The sequence below is a fragment of the Engraulis encrasicolus genome, chromosome 2 (genome assembly GCF_034702125.1).
Source record: "Engraulis encrasicolus isolate BLACKSEA-1 chromosome 2, IST_EnEncr_1.0, whole genome shotgun sequence".
Lineage (NCBI taxonomy): Eukaryota > Metazoa > Chordata > Actinopteri > Clupeiformes > Engraulidae > Engraulis > Engraulis encrasicolus.
The window spans coordinates 4348676-4373110 of NC_085858.1; the positions used below are offsets into that span (position 1 = coordinate 4348676).

The 24435-nt window shown below is 41.4% G+C and overlaps 1 protein-coding gene and 1 long non-coding RNA gene across 2 annotated transcripts; one reads left to right on the forward strand and one right to left on the reverse strand.

The window, feature by feature from the left end:
• Nucleotides 1–1674: 1674 nt before the first annotated feature.
• Nucleotides 1675–7182, forward strand: tnfsf14 (TNF superfamily member 14). The gene is made up of 4 exons (XM_063193183.1): nt 1675–2199; nt 6447–6480; nt 6580–6636; nt 6776–7182. The coding sequence occupies exons 1-4, from the start codon at nt 1972–1974 to the stop codon at nt 7180–7182; spliced, it is 726 nt and encodes a 241-aa protein (XP_063049253.1). The 5' UTR covers nt 1675–1971.
• A 9570-nt stretch (nt 7183–16752) lies between these two features.
• Nucleotides 16753–21276, reverse strand: LOC134466203 (uncharacterized). The gene is made up of 8 exons (XR_010038239.1): nt 20866–21276; nt 19609–19678; nt 19294–19386; nt 18758–18848; nt 18512–18587; nt 18196–18411; nt 17766–17910; nt 16753–17006 (listed from the first exon to the last, which is right to left on the reverse strand). It is a non-coding gene; the product is annotated as an uncharacterized LOC134466203 (long non-coding RNA).
• Between the last annotated feature and the right edge of the window lie 3159 nt (nt 21277–24435).

The following is a 24435-nucleotide window of genomic DNA, read 5'->3' on the forward strand; positions in this document are numbered from 1 at the left end:
TTGCTGCTAGTCAGGTCAAGAGCAATGCAAGTACTTTCTGAGCTCCCGGAAAATCGGGAACTCCTCCCACTTTGTCGGGAAGCAAACAACCATTAGCAAACTAAGCGAGGTGGGTCAATCATGGCGTTTTGGGAAATGTTAATTGTTATGCTCTTGGTCGGACCAAGTCTCAAAGAGATTTGAAAGTCGATGATAATCAGGCTAGTACATACAGAGATGATCACCTTTATCTTTAACTGTGGCCTCCCTGCCCGAAGGTGATTATATGCCACCCCTCCTATTCTACCACAGACCTCTACTGGCCCCTTTTAAAGGTCATTGCCACCCTGAAATTTCTGATCTGGCCCTGGGAGATCGCTTCAGGATTGTGTGCTGCCACATGTGCAAAGGTTGTTTTGCTGCTATTCATGAAGTGTGTAATGTACTCATTATTAGCCTGCTTTATGTTTAGAATGTATGATCAGGGAAGCCGGCAGGGAGGGGTACAAAGGGGACAGTTGTCCTGGGCCCAGGGACAGAGGTGGCCCAGTATTGGGTTCTCATTACATTGCATGTATTGGGAGGGGTGGTCCATTCCGATGACCTTGTACTGGGCCCAACCAAAGCTGTCAGCGGCCCTGTGTATGCTGCATATGTGAGTAAACTGTGAGTCAAACACTTTTTGGTGAACGTGTTCTGCTGTGGTCTGTTTTCTCATTGAACTGTTTCTTTATATAGATGCATAAGATGGCAGCCTGCTACAGTGTCATAACAACATGCCATAGACCACAGTAGAACAGCTTTGTCACGAGAGAGTGGTGTAACAGAAATAGGCTTTATAAGCCCCTGTCCACGGCTGTGGAACAAAAGAATACCATTGGAATCCTCCAACAGGGGAAGACAAAATTTAGGGTGAACCATCTTCACACCAAGACAGGAACCAACTGATGATGGAAGGGTGAAGTAATGGGTTTGCTGCTGCTGTGCTGCAAATAGAAGAAAACATTCTGAGAAAGGATGCTTGTGTCTGCTTAACGTATAGAGGTGTTACTTTCTGAACCCTATCAGGAAGTGGTATACCGGTCGGCGGAAGGGTATTTAGAACAGGGGGTGGGGTCATGCGCTTGACTACATTTTAGTGTCCATTAAAGATTTCATTGTTATTGCCAAAGTGCTAAAATAAAAATAATAAAATATGCACTTGACTTCATTTACATCCAACTTGAGGAAGACAAAGGTATTAACCCTGGTCCTCTGTGTTAGTAACATCTGAAGCGGCCAACCGTGCAAACAGAAATAGTGGTGGTTATTAAAATCCTGTTTCTAAATAAATATAAATGCCTTCTATGGTTGATTATCTTTTCACAGAAGGGTATCACATTTTCTCATTGTGTCCTTCTCTGTCTCTCTGTCTCTTGTGGGCATTTGAGTCAAAGAAGGTGGCACCTTTTTTTTCTTCTTCACAACGGAAATGGCTCACTTTTTCATGAAGGGGGTCAGGATATAGGTGTGTGTGTGTGTGTGTGTGTGTGTGTGTGTGTGTGTGTGTGTGTGTGTGTGTGTGTGTGTGTGTGTGTGTGTGTGTGTGTGTGTGTGTGTGTGTGAGACTGGTGGTGGTGGAGGGAGGGGGGGTTATGTGTGTACTCTGCACAGTCACTCACTCTGTCACTTACTCCCACCAGTGGTCTCGTGCAGTTGCCTCCGAAGATGCGCTTGTGGTTTGAGCATTGAGCTAAAGAAGAACATGGGTCAAGGAGTACAGAGCAGCACGTAACTTACAACTGTCTGTTCTTCTTCGCTAAGGTATTTATTTAGTTTTTAGTGTTACCGTTTAGGCCATCTTGTCTTAAAAAATACTATAACGCAAAGACGCACCAGTTTAGGTGAGAGAAAGTCTTCCGTCTAGCAAGCCCACCTCACTTGCTAGAGCCACGTGTGGATCGTCGACATAAAAAGAAGGCAAGAGCTCGAACATCTCCAGACAGCTGAATCATGTCCAGTTCTTGGCCGGCTGGCCACGAGTATCCTCCACGTCTACCGAAGGTGGTGGTGTACACGCACAGCTCTTACCCTCCCCCACTGCCCCCAAAGCCGGTGAAGAAGAGGACGAGAGGGACGAGCATGGCCCAGTCCCTGCTGATGGGCCTGGTGATCCTGACCCTGAGTGGAATGGTGATCGGGGCCTGCCTCATCTACGACCTCTACCAGAGACAGGCTATGGTGAGTTACTGCGTACCACATATCCCTCTCACACTGTCTCTCTGTCGCCATTTCTCTCTCTCTGTCTTTCTCAAGCTGTGGTGAGTTGCTGTGTACCACCTCTCTCTCTCTCACTCCGTTGCTGTGTCTCATATCACGCATCTGTGTCAGTGCACTGAATGTTAGTGCACAGTGCATACAGTGCACTGAGGTCTGTAGTGCATAGTGTTGTGGAAAAGTTTGGGCACTATACACTAGCTCGTCAAAATATCTTGTTTACATTGCATAGCAGCATGAAAAGGTTGGTGTCTCAGCAACATTACTACAGAGTTGAGAGACACCTGACCAAACACTTCTACAGAACTGCATGCCACGGTTGTTCCATTTCGTTCGCAACATGGCAGCCGCATAAGCAAAGCGTTTTTGACTGTTGTCAGGGCAGCATAAGGGCCAAAACATACCAAGGCGGAACGGAACGGTCCCGGGACGAACGCGGTCTTTCTGCTTAGTTTTGGCCGGCGTGTTTTTCTCTGCCTTTCACACTGACAGCGTCAGCGTGCGCGGCCAGTCCTATTCAAAACCCTCCCCACAGCCAAAGCTAGCATGCTACTTTGCCATTGACTTGAATGAGACACCGCCGGTTGCCGGTGTGAAAAATATGCTCGAGGTCTATTTTCCAAATGCAGCGCGGCGCGGAGCCGGCTCCCTAAGGGACACCATGGCCTAGGTAACTTTTTGAATATTCAGAACCAAACACTGTACTAGATGTTTATTTGTGTTAGCATACCGTATAAGAGCTTTATATGTGGATTTATGATTATGTCCCCTACCCCGCTCTTTGCAAATGGGTTCAATAGAGCTTGAAAGCGTGTTCACGGGACTATGCCCAGTCATGACATGCGCTGGGTTACATATGCTGTTTTAGGAACTAACTTTAGATGATTCATGCAAAAATATCGATATTTTGAACAGAGGTCGCCTGCATGAAAAATGGGGGAAAAAATACATCCTTCTAAATTGTTTGGTACGAAAAATGACATAAAAATATCAGAAACAACATACTGTATGTGAAGCCTGTGACACAATTCAAATGGGATCAAAATATCATTTTAATACTGCCATTGGATTACATGCTAAAATTTTACAGGCTAACTTCCTGAGGTCCCATGAATGTGGAGGATATGACGTCACTTTCAAGCTCTATGGGCTATGTATTCCTCCATCTCGCCTCAGTGGGCTATGGATTCCTCCATCTCGCCTCAGTGGGCTATGGATTCCTCCATCTTGCCTCAGTGGGCTATGGATTCCTCCATCTTGCCTCTGATGCCACATGTCAGTCTAGGGCCTATACTGAGAAGCTGGCTCAGGAGTAAACCAGGTTAAGTTAAGAGGTAAATCATCTAATAGAAGAACCTGGAGTCCTGTGTGTTCTTAAGAAAATGAGGACTGCAGGGCTCTTCTGTTAGATGATTTACCTCTTCGCTTAACCTGGTTTACTCCTGAACCAGCTTCTTAGTGTACCCCTCTGATGTCCTGCTCTGTTCACCACATCTTTTCACACTTTAGTCTTCCTGTACTCACCTCAGTACTAACTGTATGAGCCTTGGAAAAAAGCATTGTCATCTCAGCCCTTTTTTCTGTGTATTTTCTTGTCTGTTTCACATAGACTACCCCAGGGGTTTTTGAAATGGGGGCTTTGGATCCCTGGGGGCCTGCAAGGGGGGTTACAGCAGGTTGGCAGGAAATGTATAACACAGCATAATGAATGATTTAATAAGCTGTATAACTAACATCAACCAAAGTAAAGCAAAAATAAGCAAAACATTATTCTCAACAACATTATAATAATCTATTGCATCTCTGAACATTACAAATATTATTTTTATTATTTTATATATCCCAATGGGGCACTGCCTAACATACCTATACTATGGTTGTGAGAGGGGGTGTGCAGGAAAAAAAAATGTGTGGCACCACTCATAGCTGGAATGTACAGTACCACTATGGTGGGCCTTGTCATGGTAAAGTTTAGCCTACTTCCTGGTTCTCATCACCGGTGAAGGGCTGACAGATAGTTTTGCTGCCAGATAGTATGCATTTAGGGTTTTGTTCAACGTGGAACATACAAGACTCTGTTGATGTACAGTAACCATGCAAAAGGGGACACATAAAGGGCATGAACGATGTCCATACATAAGCAGGAGTATGCATAAACAATAAACAAGACAACATGTATGATCCTTTGAATGACCAGAAAAGACTGAGATTAGTCAGTATTCTTTCTTGAAAACGGCTGATCATTGTTGACCAATGGGAGACATTGACTTAATTTTCTACACAACAGTATGTGGGGCAGTGGTTAAGGCTAATGGTTAAGGAGATGGACTGGAGGGTTGCAGGTTCAAACCCACCCTTCTGTGCAACGGTCTGTGTGCGACCACGCCCCCCGCGCAGAGGCTCTGCAACCGTCGTCGCGCACCTCAAAAAAATCCTGACTTCGCGACAGACGGTTGCGAAGGTCGCAGAGAAAAGGCGCTGTGATTGGTTGTCTCGCTACTTCCTTGTTCTCGTGGCGGCACAGTTCTCCGGTAGTTTATGAGAGCCAAACTGTCAATATTCTGTGGAATACTAACGCTTTCTTTCTAGTGTGTGTAAATAAATGAAGCTACAATGACTGAATTAGTAAGTAACAAACAAACAATACATCAGTTTAGCACTCGCGGCACAATGCCTGCAGTCTGACTACTGTACTGTAGCCTTGTAGCTATGTAGCCAAATGTGGCTAACGACATGAGACCTCGTGCGCAGATCTATAACATCAACAGTGGTTAGCGACCATAACCAACAGGCGCCGTTGCTGAACTATAATCTGCCCTTAATGTTATGGATGTCACATGGTGAGAAGCCTACACTCTGTCGGATGGGTTTCTTCTTCAAAATGACCTCACTGAGATGCTAACAAAGGTCAAACCCTAACCATAACGCCTAGGGGGCACTACTGCAATATCTTGGTGGTTCAAAGTGGCACGACACCAGTTTACTTTTTGGAGGGTTTGACTTAGATCTGCGTACCTTCTTCATAGGTCTAATCTGCCTTGACCTCCTCAGTGTGCCAGACAGCGTGAGAGCAGACAGGAATAAGCGAAAGAGAGAAAGGCGGGACAGGGCTGAGAATGGCCCGGGCCAGTCTCGAACCTGGGACTGTGCCACAGACCTCCATTCTATTGCCATTTGACATTGCTGAAGTATATGAGAAGTAGCCGATGATTAGTCTGTGAATGAGGAAATGTGGGTACTGGCTAGCCACATGGTGTGGTACAGTTGTGACTCATTCCTCTTAACTGTTATGTCTGTAAAACCAGCATATGCTTCTTCTATGTATTTGATCTTCAGCGGTAGCAAAATATAAGTAATTTCACACATATTACTCCTATATATGATACCCCAAAAATTGTTGAATAAGCTGGTTGATTTGAGATCAAGATGGGAAAGAATGTTTTCCCCTCATATTCTTCTGAGAACTGAGGGGGGCTTATGGAAGGCTGAGGTTAGACCTGATGACTAACATTATCACATTCACTGAAAACGTCTTGCCCTGATGAAGTAACAATGATATGCTGTTATGACCTGTGGTCTTTACTGTGACCAATACGAAAGAGAGATGGAATTTGTCTCAACCATTTTCTCACACCTTTGCTAGCACTCGAAAAACCCACCTGGGAAACTCCAGCTCCCATTGTCATTGTGACACAGCACTCCACAGCACAAAAGTGCATACTGCACACTGCACACAACGAAATTGCATTCATGCCTCACCCGTGCAAGAGGGCAGCCCCCAGTGGTGCCTCAGGGCACCTTAGTCAATGAGGAGAATGGGGGAAAGCACTAGTTGGAGTGACTGGAGTTAATGAAAACACATTCACAGATACAGTAGAGTTATGCAACATATTCAGGCTTTAACTAATCCATCTCAGTATTCTCTCATGATGCATGCCTTTGTTTGAAGAATAATCTCACAATGCTATCTTGATTTTGTCTCTCACTGACTAACATTTATAAATATAATATGAATGAATGAATGGTAATAATTTCAGTTCCAGCTCTCCGTAGACATACAGACCTGGCATTCACCTGGAGAAACATTACTGTATTCTTCAAGTGTTTTCACAAAACGATGAGATACTACTGCATATAACCAAGACAGCACAAGATCCAGATGTCACTTTACATAATCACAAAAGTTGTTTTCTTTATCTGTCTCCTTTTAGTATGCGAAAGACACTCCTCAGTTGGATTCCCAAAGTAAGTCACTTTTCTATGTAAGCACAATAAGATAAGCATGTTATTTTTAGCAGGAAAATGTGGAGATGTTTGACAATGCTAATTTGTTTCCATCTCCAGAGCAAGTTCAAGTCACGACTCCCGATCCCCTCTCAAACCCAATGGCACATGTGATAGGTACAGTTCATATCATGTCTTTATCTTCCCAAAGATAACACACATTTATTGTAACATTGTACTGTGTGTCTTGAAACAGAGGTAATTTTGTGGCATTAAAGGATTTTGTCTTTGTTTTGAATGTGGTATTACAAAACAGGCACAAAGAAACCTGGCAAAGATGGAGTCATGGTCTGGGAAGCTGTTGAGATGCCTGACCGAATTGATGAAGTTACCATGCATGGCGTGAAATACGACAATGGAAGGCTTATCATTCTGAAGGAGGGCTACTACAAAATCTACTCCAAGCTGTACCTGAAAGATCCCATAAATCACATGATCCTGCACTCCATTGTAAAGGAGACAACCCGCTACCCAAAGGAAATAGTTATTTTGCGTTCAAAAAAATTCCGCCGCAAAGGAGAACGTTCAGATACCACCAACAGCTATTTGGCAGGAGTGTTCCATCTCATTGCAAATGATGCTATTTTTGTGAAGGTGAACAACCACACAGACGTCATACTGGACAAGTCTGCTGATAACTACTTTGGTCTCTACATGCTGTAAAAATTCAAAAGCTTTTCTTTTTTATGCTTTATGTTTTTTTCAGCCTGATCTCCAAAAATTTCGTGCTCCTGGACACGGATGTTAAGGACACGAAATCCGTGTCCAGAAGCACGGATTTTGCCAAAATTCCGTGCTCCTGGACACGGAATTGTTTCCTCCTACAAAAGTAGATTGCCGAGTGCGTCGCATCATCAGCTGTGGTTACTCGCTCTGGAAATAATCATAGCTGATGATGCGACGCCCTCGGCAATCTACTTTTGTGGACTTTTGTGTCAAATAGTTGGCTTGACTGTAACTGTAGATATTGTCAAGGTAGTAGCTTCACAAAACCCATTCTGCAGACCTTTCAAGAATACCTGTACATGAAGGGCTTTGGACACTTCGTTTTATGTGTGGATACCCTCAACATATTACGAGGAACGTGTGACGTTGTTTTGAGCTGTGCAAGACTTTAAAATGTTGCGTTTTTGAAATGTGTGTAACCGCCGAGATACGATGCCCGCAATATATCATATTGCATAGCTGATATGGCTAACAAGGCTAACGTGATATTATGAAACTTTCACAAAACGCATCCTTTTGCCTTGATTTTGCTCTAGAGGGACTGTATTTCATCCCAAACATACAAAAATGAGGCAAACTTGTTCCAACTCCGGATAAATCCTTTAACATCCGTGTCCAGGAGCACGGAATTTTTGGAGATTATGTTGGGTTTTTTGCACTATTTCTGTGTTACTGTAATTTCCGTATTCATCACTTGGGATTTATGTCAAGAGTGACAAGATTTGATGAGACAAGAGATGAAATATGTGTTGGCCTATCTTGATCTATGCACTATGGAAATTAAGCACTATGCACATAGCGAGATGATTCTTCAACATTGAACATTCTATGAAAGGAATGATTTTTTAATTTAGGCATTGCATGAGACCTCAATTTGTCTTAAACTGGCTTTGTAATTACCATGTAATGAAAATACAATGACACTTTATATGCTTGCAAATGCACATTGAAGCTAAGCAAATGAATGTAACTCACTTGGACCTACACCAGGCTTTATGTTTACTTGCACAGATGTCTATGTAATCACCTTTACACTCTGTGTGGTCAAAGAGTGTAATTATGTGGTACCTTAATTATTATTTGTTGTCCACGTCGAGTTGTAAAGTTGTAAAGGAAAGTATATCATTATAATATAATTTATAATTTTTTATTATATAGTAAAATAAGGTTATTCAAAGCGCTGATTTGGCAGCTTGCAAGAGGGTGTCTTTGTTTGAAGTATATTTTCTTTAGGTTACATCAGCAGCCAAATTGCTGATCAGCCTTCAAGTGATGTACACGTATATCTGTATGTATCCTATAAAATGTTACTAAAACATAAATCTGTGTGACTTGCCTTGTTGTTTGATGTTGTAGCATTTTGGTGCAGATGGGATCATCAAGAATACGTCTCACTGAAAACATTACACAGAATGCCTTAAAAATTCCAAATTGACCTCCATTTCAGCCTGTCAATTGTCCAAAGTCAAAGTGTACTTGTCAGTTCACTATTTAGGCATGATACAGAATTTAAGTCACATTTTACCTGTGTAATGCGAGCGCATGTGCACACACACACTTGCGCACACACATCGTGACTCCTCCACTTTCCTTTGTGAGGTCACACACACACACACACACACACACACACACACACACACACACACACACACACACACACACACACACACACACACACACACACACACACACACACACACACAGGCTCAACAAAATACAGTAAATAATACTATACTTCAACAATAATAGACACAGGCATACACAGGGATGGATTATGACTCCATGGGCCCCTAGGTCAGACAGCAAGAAAGGCCCCCCTCCACCAGTGTTGCTAGTTTCCAAAAAGAGTCCAATAAAAGTTTTAGGACAGATGGTAGAGACCCTATGTTATTGAGGATTCGGGGGAGAAAAAATGAAATTACAGTTGTTAGAAGTACAATATTAACACAATTACAATACAAATACAAATACAAAATAATACAATTACAAATACAATAACAAAATTTAAATATAGCTGCAAGCAGCAATGCGGGGCCAAGCAGTAAACTTGCCAGAGTCGCCACGGCAACAGAAGGAACTGGAGCGCCCCCTTTGGTCCAAATCTCGCCAATGTTGGTGTGCATTCCTTGGACGAGAGTGTGATCACGTAAACCAAGTTTAGTTTGAATCCGTTGAAGAGCTGCCGAGATATGAGCTCACTTCCTGTTACCTGTTGGTGGCGCTAGAGAGCTTGGGGTCTGGGGGAGGTCATGGGATGGACTAGAATGTGTGCAAAAAATCCTAACAGAAATTGACTAACGGTTGCTGAGATATGACCTCACTTCCTGTTTTGCCACCTTTATGACAATTTTGATTGGCTGTCACCGGCAAACGACAAGAGGTGTTCAAAATTCTTTCCTCTCCCCCCTCCCACTCCCTCCCTCCCTCCCTTCTTCCCTCTCTGTCCCTCTCCCTCTCCCCCTCCCTCTCCCTCTGTCTGTCTGTGTGTGTGTGAGGGTGGGGTGGGGTGCAGGGGTTGGGGCAGTGGGGCTTTGGTTGACACTAGAGCAATAGCAGACTACGCACACACCTAAGCTCTCGTCTCTTGTGTGTCCAGAGACCCCCTGCCGAGAATGGTGTCAGTGAACGTGCGCAGGTGCCGTTGGCAAAGGGGATAGAGAGATGAGAAAAATCCCTCCATTCTTTCCACAATTTTGAATGGCTGCTGAGAGCTGATAGTTTTTTCAATCGTTACGAAAATTCATACATGGGTGCAGCATAGTGTGAAGATGACCTGTGTACCAATATTTTGAAAATTGGGAGTACGGTTCAAAAGCTACAGGCAAAAATGTAGCTAAAATATTTACCTGCTGGTGGCGCTACAGAGTTTGAGCTGGGGATCTGATTTTTTTTTGTGGTAGGTCATGGGATGGACTAATATGTGTGTACAAAATCCCTGCCCAATTCGACAAACGGTTGCTGAGATATGACCTCACTTCCTGTTTTGCCACGTTTACGACAATTTTGATTGGCTCTCACGGCTAAACGATAAAAGATATCCAATATTCCTGAAGACCCCATGTGTAGCTCAGTCCAGAGATACTATATACCGAGTTTTGGGTGAATTGGTCGAAAATTGTGGGAGGAGTAGCATTTTTATTGAATTTCAAAAAATTCAAAATGGCGGGAAAACTATCCTGGCGGAAAATGACGTCACAGGGTGCGTTGGATTCGTCTTGGCCCAAGGATTCCAGGGATACCAAGTTTATGAAAATTGGCCCAGCGGTTCAAAAGTTACAAGCAGAAATGTACCTGCAACTTTGACCTGCTGGTGGCGCTAGAGTGTTGGGGCAGGGGACCTATAAATCACTGTGGGTAATGCTGAGGCTGCCTCAAATGTGTGTGCCAATTTACAGCATTTTCCTGCCTACGGTTCTATGGGCTGCCATAGACTTACAGTCGGAGAAGAATGGTGACTAGATAATAATAATAACAATGAAGAAAACCTACTAACTCTATAGGGGCCTTCGCCAGCTTCGCTGCTTGGCCCCTAAATAGGCTTCAGCGCCCACCTTGGCTCTTGGGTCCCTGGGCCTGGGCCCCGTAGGCCCATTCAGTAACCTGCCCTTGGGCATAGGTAGAAATATATTCGGTATATATAAATATATATTGTAGGCTAAGCCTACTAGGCTTCCAACAAGAAGGAGACATAGATTTTTCTGGTAGGCTATTGCTGGTGAGGTAGAGGTGAATTTTAATGTGCAATATGAAATGTGCATACTGTGTAGTTGCTAACATGTCAAGTGCAAAGTAGCATGATCAGGCCTTGATTGGCAATCTGGCATACCGGACATTTCCCGGTGGGTTGACAGTCCTCAGGGGCCAGTGCTGTTGGGGTTTTTTCTACTGGCCCACGATTTAGAGGGGGTGTCCAGGATTGCCTTTTGCTGCTTTCTTGGGTATGGCTCACTTGTAAAAAAGGCAATTGCCTCAATATATCCCACTGCAGTCTTGAAGATGCTCGTGGAATGGTCACACAAATATAAATACTCACATTTAAAATGCACATCTCCTTGGACACTTTGGTTAATGTAATCACAAGCCAAGCTTTGCACTGCATCCGCCAGGCATTTCTTTGAAAGACAGAGGGGCTATACCCGTCATCTCTGCTCTACTCTGCACCTGTGGTCTAGGCTGTCTCATTACAAGCAGCCCTGAACGAAAAAAGAGCTAGAGAGTGAGCGAAAGAAAGCCAGCAAGCAGGCAAGCAAGAAAGGGCAAGAGAGACATAGAGACAGATGTAGGCCTTCAGAAAGCGTGTATGTGGCGTTGTAGGCCACCACGAACAGGAAGTGTCAGTCGGCTTAGACAGTGTGTGTGGGAGGAGGAGGAGGTAGTCACGGCATCTTAACCCCCTTTGTATGGACACTACTCTCTACTTTACTTTACTTTCTCTCCCTTTCTCTCACTTCATCACTCTCTCTGTCTCGGTCTCTGTCTCTCTTGCTCTCTCTCACACACTCACTCTCTATTTCTCTCTTGGCTGCTTTAGAACATTAATGACCAAAAGTAGGACTTAAGCCACAGTGTTGCATACTCAAAGCCAGTGAGGTTTGGTTTTTGGAAGTTTGAACCATAATAGGCAACATCTGATCTGGAAGTATATAACGTCATCTCAAATAGTGATTTCTCATGTGATCTGGACTAGAGAACCTCTTAAAAATTTCCCTTCCAAATATCTTTCCTCACAACAAAAACCACGGAAGAGGAACCTCATCATCGTCATCCGTCTGACATGGCAGCTCCTGGCAACCTGTATCCCAATGTGCACATGGTGGACACCAACGCAACGTACCCGCCTCCCCTGCCGCCGAAGCCGGTCCCCTTCCCCAAGCGGAGGGACGGGAGTGGGAGCCAGCCTCTGCTGTACACCCTGGTGGCCCTGGCCCTGTGTGGCATGGCCGTGGAGGCCTGCTTCATCTACAGTCTCTACATGAAGGGCGACCCGCAGGCGCAGGTGAGTTCACTTTAGCTTAGTTTAGTTTAGTTCAGTTTAGTTTATTTGGTTTGTTGGTAACGCTTTATTTTACGGTACAGTATTTACTATGTACTTTCTGGGTAACAACTGGGTAACAGAGGTTAGTTACATGGTACCTAGAATGTAAAAAGAGGGTAATTACGATGTAAATACTGTGTAATTACAGGGGGGGAAAAACTCAAAAGTTACCATGAAACTACACTGTGTATTTTCTGGGTAACAAATGGGTAACAGAGAGAAATTATCCAATTGTTATCCAGAAAATACACAGTGTAGTTTCTTGGTAAGTTTTGAGCTTTCCCCTGTAATTACATAGTATTTACATCGTAATTACCCCCTTTTTTTCCATTCTAGGTACCATGTAACTTCTCTCTACGGTACAGTATTTACTATGTACTTTCTGGGTGACAACTGGGTAACAGAGAGAAGTTACATGGTACCTAGAATGTAAAAAAGGGGGTAATTACGATGTAAATACTATGTAATTAGAGGGAAAAACCTCAAAACTTACCATGAAACTTACACTGTGTATTTTCTGGGTAACAATTGGGTCACAGAGAGGAATTATATGGTATCTAAAATTTAAAAGGGGGGTTACTAGTAGATGCTATGTAATTGAGAAGAAAATATCTCGTGAATTACTACGAAAGTATACGCTGTAATTTCTGGGTAATTATTGTTTGATGGCAATTTAACAAAGGATGAAAGTAGGCCTACTACCTATTTGCCTGTTTGTTTTACAGCAATACCACATTTAATTACTAGGTTAATGTGATGCTCTGGATGGTAATTACACAACTCCAAAGTCAGAACTTACAAGGAACAGTATTTCATTGTAGTTACTGTGTTTATCACCATACATAGGCCTACCCATTTATTGCATGGGTAAATGTGGTAGGCCTACTTACCTGACAAAACAATTGCTGGTGTCACACATTGCCATTGGGCTTTATCTTCATTCTTATAGCCGTTGAGTCAAAAGTGTTTGGTAAGTACATGGTAGGTTTCTGCACTGTTACCAAGTAACATATATTTATTTACCAGGTAAAGAAGGGGAAACTGTACCGTAAAGTAAAGCGAATGTTCTTACCAAAGTATTACCAATTTCTTACCAAGCAATTAAACTTGTTTCATAAATCATGTAAGTACATGGTAAGTTTCTGCACTGTTACCGAGTTACAGATATTCAGTTACTAGGTAAAGAAGGGGAAACTGTACTGTAAAGTAAAGCGAACGCTCTTACCAAAGTATTACCAATTTCTTACCAAGAAAATAAACTTGCTATGGTAAGTATCTGCACTGTTACCAAGTAACAGATATTCAGTTACCAGGTAAAGAAGGGGAAACTGTACTGTAAAGTAAAGCTAACGCTCTTACCAAAGTATTACCAATTTCTTACCAAGCAATTAAACTTATTTCATGTATCATGTAAGTACATGGTAAGTTTCTGCACTGTTACCGAGTTACAGATATTTAGTTAGGCTACCAGGTAAAGAAGGGGAAACTGTAGGCCTACTGTAAAATAAAGCGAACGCTCTTACCAAAGTATTACCAATTTCTTACCAAGCAATTAAACTTCATATCATGTAAGTACATCTACACTGTTACCAAATTACCAATATTCAGTTACCAGGTAAAGAAGGGAAAACTGTTCTCATAGGACTCAGTGTTAATTGCTAGCATGGAGATAAAATTTGCACTGCTGTAGTCAGAGAACGGCAGGAAGTACAGGAGAAAGGTAAAACCCAATAACTTAACTCAAGGGGAAGTGTAATACGAGCTAATTTCCAAACATGGGACAGTATCACTTTAACATCCGAGTTGGCAGCAGATATAAAGACTCATCAGACCAGGCCTACATTTTTTACAATACAAGACTAGAGAAAGTATTGCCTGGACTGATGAGTGTATTTCTGCTGCCAACTCGGATGGCTGCCTTGTTCCACATACACACACAGATGCACTGTATTTTATTATTATTAGGCCAATTATTTCATTCCAGAATTCCTGCTGCCCATTCTTCATTTCCATTTTCATGAATAGCACTTTTCAATTTCTAGGTATTATGACAGCAAACATTGCATTTTTCATCAATGGAAAAAATGAAAAGGGGGATTTTCTCCATGATCCTCAATTTTTAATTTCCAGAAACAGGCATTTTTAGCTGCAAAACTTACTATGTTCATGTAACCCAGTTGACAAATGCATATTAAAAAGGTGGTTGATTAAATAGCATAAATAGTAAAATGGGATAATAAATAGTGATAATACTGATAAGGCAATTCATGAATGATGGGTTGTTATTGTTAAAAACACGATTAACATTTGATATAGCCTAACTTTTACTGTGACAGTTACGTTATGGGACTTTTATTTTGACATGCGTTTCCACGCATTCAGCTTTCCGTGGAGCCGTTCTAGTCAGTTGAGCTGAGAAGAGCTCCAAAGCTGAATTGAAGACTCCGTTTCTTCTGGTCCACCTTGGAGCTAGATATTGATAGAAAAGTAATTCTAAGTTAATGATAACTACTTCTAAGTTTCCTTTTGGACCACCGAGCGACCTGCTCTGTAAATCTTTTGTGTTTTGAAGAGAAAGAAGCTGCGCTTCGTCGTGTATTGTTTCTGTTGAATCGTCTCGGTAAGGCAACCACCTGTAACTTATTTTCTGATGTAACTTGAGTGTTATTGCTCATCACTGTGAAATACTTCGGTGAAACTTCAGGATTGTAGTTTGTTTTGTTAATACTTGTTGTGTTTAGTGTGAAAAGGGTATATTTTGGTTGAATTGAGTAAGTTTAAAGCTTGGAATGAGCTGCCTGTAATTCACATGCTTGTGATCACGCACCCATCACGTGCGAGGGGAGAGGTCTGAACGACTTACTGTGCTCGGCAATATCTGTGTGTAATTCCCGCGGTTTCAGTACCGAGTGATGTTTTTCATAGTATTCATCCTGTTATTTGATAATGGTTATGTAACTGAATGGTATGCAATGCTTTTCAGTATAAATGAAGTGTAAGCTTCCCACTGGGCAAAAAGACGTCCAAACAACGTCTTTTCCAGGTCATTGTTGGACGTCCCAGCAGGGTACCAGAATGTAACGCCAGATGACGTCTTTTTTTTGCGTTATTATGACGTCAGGTATGAACGTCATCAGGACCTCCAGATAAGGGCAAATTCTAGTCCATATTAGGTCATTAGGGATGTCTTATCAACGTCTTTTTCGAAATTGGAATGAACCTCTCCCCCTCCTTACCTCAGTAGTGCGGCCATTACATTTATTCCATCCAAAACTCCATTTGCTAAAACGAGATAACCTAACATAGCCTCATAACAAAAGCCTAACAACCTAACAAACAGGTCAATTCTTACCCACAGACTCGTTGAATTAAGATGGCAGATTTTCAAAGCAAAAAAGTTAAACTACGCTATCTTTAAAAAGTCCTTTGATGCTCCATGTATGCAACACAATGCAAAATAGCATTTCTTGTTAATTGTATCGACTGCTTCAGAACTGAAGTAACCTCATCACTGCCTCCCATTCAGATCACTCAAATGTTCTAATCTGTTGCTAAAATAAATAAAATGTCTTATAGCAAATGGGACATCACTCTTTGTGGACGTCTTTTTGACTTTAAATTAACTCTGAGTTGTCATTCAAACATTTAAGTGACAGCATTAAAAACCTTGAAACTTCTAGTTTTCAAAATATACAGACAATTATCACATGGAATTATTATCACAATTATCACAGGGGGGGTTTACTTTTATTTAGCAAACACTTTTGTTTACAAGGTTAAATCTTCAAAAGTCTTGACTACATACCTCTGCAACATTTTTTTTTTTTTTTGTAGAGTTGTGTTTACATTCAATTAAAAAATTGTATTACATTAACTTTACTGTCATATTCTTTTTTGTTAGGCTTTTCAGAAGAGGGGGAGATAACAAATGTGATCTTTTTCAAGAATAATTAACACCACTGCGAATTTCATGAAGTATTGATGATTATGACTCGTACACTATCATCTCTTAACAACATTACCGGTGTATTACAAAACCCAAAAGTCTTGAAATTCGAAGTAGTGTTAAATACTCTTGAAAACTTTCTTATGAAATACTGTAGGATCCAACATATTGGAAGAAAAGACATTGTACCTTGGGTTAAGAGACAGTTCATCTGAATGAAAACTCTGCATTACATCAATGGGTCTTACATCTGCCACATCATATCATTTCACAATCGTCCAGTTTTACAACATATCTACGTAGGTGGTGTCTACATAGTAAGTCCTTGTACACTTGAACAGCCATCTTGGCTGCAAATTATCATCATATCCTGTGCATCTGACAAAGCGTGTACATGACAAAGATGCCAAACTACTTTCTTGATGTCTGTAGTAGCTATTTACATTTTGGGCATAAACACATGTTGAGTGATCACTGGGCTGCTGGGAAGCTTTGAGAGAAGTTGTAGTGCCTTTGTTCGTTTGAACGTCATAAACATATTCAAAGAAGGTGAAAACAGAGCTGAGCTGTGCTGGATATAACAAGTTGCAGACCCAGTAAAGCTTGAACAGCTTGTCAATTGTGCAAGTCAGGCCGTCTGCAACGGGAATGGTCACACGGTCATTCCTGGCGGTTATGACAGAGTCTTCAGGTTCCCAATGCAGACCACTAGTGGTTGGGTTGTGGATTCCATCTCAGTGTCAGTAGTGCAGTGAAGAGGGATGTGAAGTTGGTTCCAGACTGAGAAGAAGTAGAAGAGGAGGAAGAAGAAGAAGGGGGAGAGAGAGAGAGAGAGAGAGAGAGAGAGAGAGAGAGAGAGAGAGAGAGAGAGAGAGAGAGAGAGACATCATCAATAATACTTAATAGCAAGTTTTACTTAACTGATTGAAAGGTATGAAGCATACCAGTCAAACTAAGTATACAGGCATGAAAACGGGTCAGGGGTGAAAAAGGTGAGAAAGGTGCGGCGTGGCGCGGTGGCACGGAGCGGCGCGTGTGTTGCAGCGGTGCGCGCGAATGTGTGGTGTGCAGTGGCGTTTTTGGGGGATAGTGTTGAGTCATACTAGGGGGGTCTGGGGGCATGGTCTCCCATGGGAGAAAATTTAGCTAAAACCGTCTTTAAATGATGAATTTTGAGCATACTGTAGCGACCCAGGGACAGTGAACATAAGAACTGTCAACCATCTTCGTTACTTGATGACTGTCATGCTGACGCAAGAAATTTAAGCGGTTAAATAAGTTGTTAAAAGGTCACTAATCATTGTGTCAAAGTGAAATTTCTGTAATGCTTTCCTATGAAAATGTATAATCAAAAATCTGCAAAAACTGTGAGGTGTGTATTCACTTTCGTGATATACTGTATATGAAATTCATTTTGCAATGCGGTATACGTATGAACTTATACAGTATAATATCAGGAAGGAGCCAAGACTGACTTGCACCAACACAGACCCACACGCAAACACACCCAAACGCAAACACACACACACACATTCCTACCAAAGATGTCAGCGATGCAGAGTCCTAGCTGGCCAATAGTGTGTGAGGTGTTAAGTTCCGCCTCTCCGTGCAGCAGCAGCAGGTTGGAGGGCGGGACCTTTAGCTTGACTGACAGGTCTTCCACTGCATGCTTCAGAAGCTCTGTCTGCAACACACATACACAAATATTACTGACACACACATCAGCTGTATAGGGTTATCTACTTTCCATGGCTTCCCCCAACTATAAAACAGAATTATAATACTTCCTGTAAAAAGTCTTTGACTAGGCAAAGCGCTATACAAAACAGATGTACTGCTGTGTGTGTGTGTGTGTGTGTGTGTGTGTGTGTGTGTGTGTGTGTGTGTGTGTGTGTGTGTGTGTGTGTGTGTGTACCTGTGCTAGTTGTATTTGGTGTATGTCTGGTCTGTGGCGTATCTTTAAGTTTACCAGTCGTGCCGGTGTGTTCTGCTGATGCTGCTGCAAGCGTTTTCATTGGCTGGTTTTCCTGCGAGGGCGTGGACTGCATACGATGGCGATGTCGGCATCGTCAGACTCCTCTCCTTCATCCTCCTCCTTTAATTGGCTAGCTGCCGCAGCAATCCCGGCCCCTCTGGTGATGGACGCAGCAGGGAGCCAAGCGCATCCAGCCTCATGTTAATCTCCCTGTCACACACACACACAATGTAAGGAAAGTTGACAAGTCACTGTAGAGAAAGTGTCAGTGCGTGGCATGCACACAAGTGTGTGTGTGTTGTGTACTCACGTTAGTTTGCGGTTGGGCCGCCGCCGTGCCTTGAGTGGTGTGGAGGGGGAGGGGGGCGGAACGCCTCAGCACAGTCCTAACACCAACACATACACACACAAGGATGCATTAACACACATCAACATGATGGATATGGTAAGCATACAGCAATAAATTGGAAAAATATTGTAGGGGCTACTATGTTGACTCATGGTCTGTGTGTGTGTGTGTGTGTGTGTGTGTGTGTGTGTGTGTGTGTACACTCACATTGTGCTTTGCATGGGTTTGGTCACCTGGTCCGAGTCATCTGAGAGTTCGGTACACTGCTTCCCTCACCATCGCTGTCGCTGTCAGAAATCTGTCAAACACACAATATACAGTCTCAAGTTTGCCGTCCGTGTTAGCTGTAACTCATCCAAATACTGCTACTTTATACAGCAGGCACATATTTACTGACCAAGTTGCTCTCTATGACAAAAGTGCTATGGGCTACTGTGACAGGTAAACAAGAAACAACAGGTTAACAACACTTGGCGCTAATTAGTTCTCTACAACTACAAACCGCTGCTGTTCCCTTCCGTTTGGGATCCATATCACCAAACTATAGTTCTCTTGAACTTAACGGCATTGTTATAAGAATATGGCTATGACAGCCTTAAATAGCAGGTTAAAATATGGTCATTGACATTTTGGTGACAAGGTCATAACTCTGTATCGCAATGAGGTCCTAACAGAGGCTCTGCATGAAAGTGTTTTTAAAGATTAAAAGAAGTTTTTAAAAGTAACTATCCTTTGAAAAATACCTGCACAAAATCAACCAGAAAAGACATCTCAGATTTTACACTGCAGCGGCTTCGGAGTCAGAAGATGTGTGAGAACTGTGTAGCACTTTTCATCTGAAAATGAGAGCAGAAAATTGTACAGCAGTACTTAAATTTCACATTTACCAAAGTCTCTGTGTTATTATAACACTATCACAGTAACATATTTATCACAATTGCATACAATACAACAATAAAAAAAAAATCTAAAAAAACAAATGAAAGGAGGCAGAGGGCCTGTAAGTGGATGGCAATTAGACACATGATCACAGACAAGACACACACACACACACTTACCATCAGTCTGATCATCCAACTGTTCAATCAGAGTAGGAGCTTGGACAGATGTGGCCACAAGACCTGGGCCCTGACGAAGAGAGAAGAGAGAGAGAGGGGGAGAGCACGTTAGTTCCCAGTGCATTGAAGGTACTTTTAAAATCCCGTAGCCATAACTGGTGTTGATACCTTGGTAGTCGCCACACTTCACACGCAGCTGTTCTACTCTGCCACATAAAACTCAAACTTTGAATCTTCTTTTCAAACGTCATGGTATCGTAACCAATTACCATTGCCTACAAAATCTCGTGCGTGGCAGTTTTATCCCTCGAACAGCGTACATCTGGCACGTCGCACCCTCCATCTGAAACAACTGCCGGTATTTTCCCAACACACCGTCATACGAGGTCTACCGAGACAAAACACGACAGCGTTGACCAGTTGCCCAGATCTACCATATTCAACTACATACTGAAACAGTGAAAACCACGACACTTACATGGAACTACGGTTCAAAGCTTGTCTATTGACTGGCCACAACAACAACCAAGCCGACATAATGTGATTCGGAAATTCGTTTCTATCACCTTTCATCGAGCCAACACAAAACAGTGGGATACTGCTTGCTTTTACTGGTGCTATTCTTTATCATGTACGAGGGTGGCGGATGGTCTGATTTACATGATTTGACGCAGAACTGCTTACGTTTGAAGCGCTGAAGTTTAAAATCGCCTCTATGCTAGCTAGCCCTTGCCTTACCCCCTCCGATACCGGCATCCACTTTTGCCCCACTACCAGTACTAGCTCTACGTCAATCCATCCGTGGTGTTTCAGTATCCTTGCACAAATCCTGTCAGACTTTCTTTCTTTTATGTTCAGAAAATAGCTTTCAAACTTCACATCAGTAAAGTGCCGCCTGATTTATTCCACACCAGCTAATTATCAGTTACCATATTAGCAACCAATGTTAGCAAACCATCCAATATCACATTTCAAACCTTTAATTTCCCCAACACAACACGTTTTAACCATTAAGTTAGTCCACATGTGAATTAAAAGAAAATAAATATAATTTATAGTGCAAGCGTTAAAGATCAATAGCTAACTGAGTATCAATAACTAGCTAAATCTGTAGGCTAGCTTAATGTTCACAGAATCACTGAGGCTGTTCCAATGTTCGTACAGCAAAACTTGTGAAGCAGGGTTTGATTTTAACCATACATTAACGGTAACACACGTAATTGTTACGAAATTATACCAATAAAGTGAATTACTTACGCCAGCCTCTCTCGGTGTCTGAAGTCAAGTCGCCGCATCTTGCATTTCCAACGGTAGAAAAGGCGGGCGGAAGTCTGCTTTCAAATGTCCACAGTCACGCGATTGGACAGCCAAACGGCCGTTAGTTTCTCACTTGTTGTAGCACGACCCAGAAATGAATCTCTTAACTTCAGGTTTCACACATTCTGTGAAATCTTACACAAAAATGACACATAATCTGTCAATGCTGTCTACACATCCCAATGTGTTATTTTTTTGACACATCTGTTTAGGCAGTCCCCATTGGGTAAATGATTAACTATATTCAGACGTCTAATGGACCTCATAGTTTGACGTCAAAATAGTATACCTATTTTGCACGTCATTTTTGGGTACAGAACTGGTCTTAGACGGACGGACGCGATATGGACAAGATATGAACGTCTATGTGACGTTCTATGTTTAGCGGGTTATGCGGTTTCCATATATTTTCCTTTGAGAAGATTGATATTAATGTTGTACAACCAGAGGTGGAAAGAGTAGGCTACAGAAAATTTGTACTCAAGTAAAAGTATCTTTACTTTGCCTAAATCCTTCTCGAGTAAAAGTAAAAGTAGGCCTACCTATCTAAAAATCTACTCAAATAAAAGTAAAAAGTACTTCACTTAAAAATGCAATTTGAGTAAAAGTACTTAGTTACATTTAATTAGCTTTCCTCTCGACAATTTAATGTTTCTTTTTCTTGAATATCGTCCTCCATAACCTCTATCTCTTGCTTGGCACCAGCCATCATCCAATACATTGATCCAAGATAGTACAATCGTGGAAATGCTGTGTGCCATCCTGCATAATCTTTCATTTCCGGCAGATTGTGGCATTATTTTGCGTGGCATTTTGTCTATTTTTTACTCAGTACTCTGGCCAGGTTCCAGTGTTAATTGAGTTAACTACTTGGGTCAAATGTACTCAAATACTAGTAAAAGTATTCATTTTAAAAACTACTTAAAAAGTACAACGTAGGCCTACTCATAAATGCTACTCAAGTACAATACTTGAGTAAATGTAATTAGTTACTTTCCACCCCTGTGTACAACTACTTTAAGTTTAAACTGTTTGAACTGATATTTGATAAGAAATGTGAACATTGTCCTGTGTACATGTGTAGCTTAACTAAGGGTATGGTTACACAGGTGACGTTTTTTGAACCTGGATTCCGCTGTGGATTGATGACTGCGTTTGATGGCGAGCCACCCACCCCATTGAGTCGGATCCTGTCCTGTGTCATTGTACATGGCGCATATGTGGTAGGGTTGTGACCTGCCTGTGTCACAACAACACTGACTGACTGACTTGAGTTGTTACTTTAACGGTTTACAAACTGAACTAAGGCCTTGAACTGAACGGAACTACTATAAAGGAACTACTTTTTCTTGAACAACTGAAAGGAACTCTTTTCTCTTTGAGGATTCAAAGGACTGATTTAAAGGACTGTTCCCAACTTTTGGAAAACAGACAATTACTCACTTTTGAAGGACAATTCATTTTATTTTATTTTAAAGGGTCAATTATTTTCTTTTATTTTGGGAATATGTACATATTTTCTACCTTGCAATTCATAACTAAAGAAAGAAAAAAAGTATATCCTTGTGTGGTGTCTTTTAATTGCACTTATCTTTTTGCACTCTCCCAGAGCCTAGTGTCTTTATTCTCTAGCTATTGAACCTGGCCTATCATCGACGTGTACATACCTAGTAGTGGGTTACATTCATACTAGTATAAATTAGTTTATTACCTAAACATAATAAAATTTGGCAATAAGCAGCACAGTTCCAATGAGCAGCATAGTTGCAATACTGTCGTTTGCCACAATATACAATAATAAAAAAAATGATTTCCACAATAATGCTTTGATTTGCTTTTGATGTATTTTTTTCCCTTCTTTACCTGGTAAATGAATATCTGTAACTCGGTAACAGTGCAGAAACCTACCATGTACTTACATGATATATGAAACACGTTTACTTTCTTGGTAAGAAATTGGTAATACTTTGGTAAGAGCGTTCGCTTTACTTTACAGTACAGTTTCCCCTTCTTTACCTGGTAACTGAATATCTGTAACTCGGTAACAGTGCAGAAACTTACCTTGCACTTACATGATACATGAAATAAGTTTAATTGCTTGGTAAGAAATTGGTAATACTTTGGTAAGAGCGTTCGCTTTACTTTACAGTACAGTTTCCCTTTCTTTACCTGGTAACTGAATATCTGTTACTTGGTAACAGTGCAGATACTTACCATGTACTTATATGATATATAACAAGTTCATTTTCTTGGTAAGAAATTGGTAATACTTTGGTAAGAGCGTTCGCTTTACTTTACAGTACAGTTTCCCCTTCTTTACCTAGTAACTGAATATCTGTAACTCGGTAACAGTGCAGAAACTTACCATGTACTTACATGATTTATGAAACAAGTTTAATTACTTGGTAAGAAATTGGTAATACTTTGGTAAGAGCGTTCACTTTACTTTACAGTACAGTTTCCTCTTCTTTACCTGGTAACTGAATATCTGTAACTCAGTAACAGTGCAGAAACTTACCATGTACTTACATGATACATGAAATAAGTATAATTGCTTGGTAAGAAATTGGTAATACTTTGGTAAGAGCGTTCGCTTTACTTTACAGTACAGTTTCCCCTTCTTTACCTGGTAACTGAATATCTGTAACTCGGTAACAGTGCAGAAACTTACCATGTACTTACATGATACATGAAATAAGTATAATTGCTTGGTAAGAAATTGGTAATACTTTGGTAAGAGCGTTCGCTTTACTTTACAGTACAGTTTCCCCTTCTTTACCTGGTAACTGAATATCTGTTACTTGGTAACAGTGCAGATACTTACCATAGCAAGTTTATTTTCTTGGTAAGAAATTGGTAATACTTTGGTAAGAGCGTTCGCTTTACTTTACAGTACAGTTTCCCCTTCTTTACCTAGTAACTGAATATCTGTAACTCGGTAACAGTGCAGAAACTTACCATGTACTTACATGATTTATGAAACAAGTTTAATTACTTGGTAAGAAATTGGTAATACTTTGGTAAGAGCATTCGCTTTACTTTACAGTACAGTTTCCCCTTCTTTACCTGGTAAATAAATATATGTTACTTGGTAACAGTGCAGAAACCTACCATGTACTTACCAAACACTTTTGACTCAACGGCTACAAGAATGAAGATAAAGCCCATGGCAATGTGTGACATCAGCAATTGTTTTGTCAGGTAAGTACCACATTTACCCATGCAATAAATGGGTATGTATGGTGATAAACACAGTAACTACAATGAAATACTGTTCCTTGTAAGTTCTGACTTTGGAGTTGTGTAATTACCATCCAGAGCAGCACATTAACCTAGTAATTAAATGTGGTATTGCTGTAAAACAAACAGGAGGTAAATAGGTAGTACTTTCATCCTTTTTTAAATTGCCATCAAACAATAATTACCCAGAAAATACACAGTGTAGTGTCATGGTAAGTTTTGAGGTTTTTCCCTCTATTTACATCATATGTAGGGTAGAATGCCCTAATG

What these genes read in the sequence shown, in the direction of transcription:
- tnfsf14 (XM_063193183.1), top strand. Translation starts at nt 1,972, where the DNA reads ATGTCCAGTTCTTGGCCGGCTGGCCACGAGTATCCTCCACGTCTACCG. An exon ending in TCTACCAGAGACAGGCTATG is followed by an intron (nt 2,200 to 6,446) that starts GTGAGTTACTGC and finishes GTCTCCTTTTAG; the next exon opens with TATGCGAAAGACACTCCTCA. An exon ending in CCCAATGGCACATGTGATAG is followed by an intron (nt 6,637 to 6,775) that starts GTACAGTTCATA and finishes ATTACAAAACAG; the next exon opens with GCACAAAGAAACCTGGCAAA.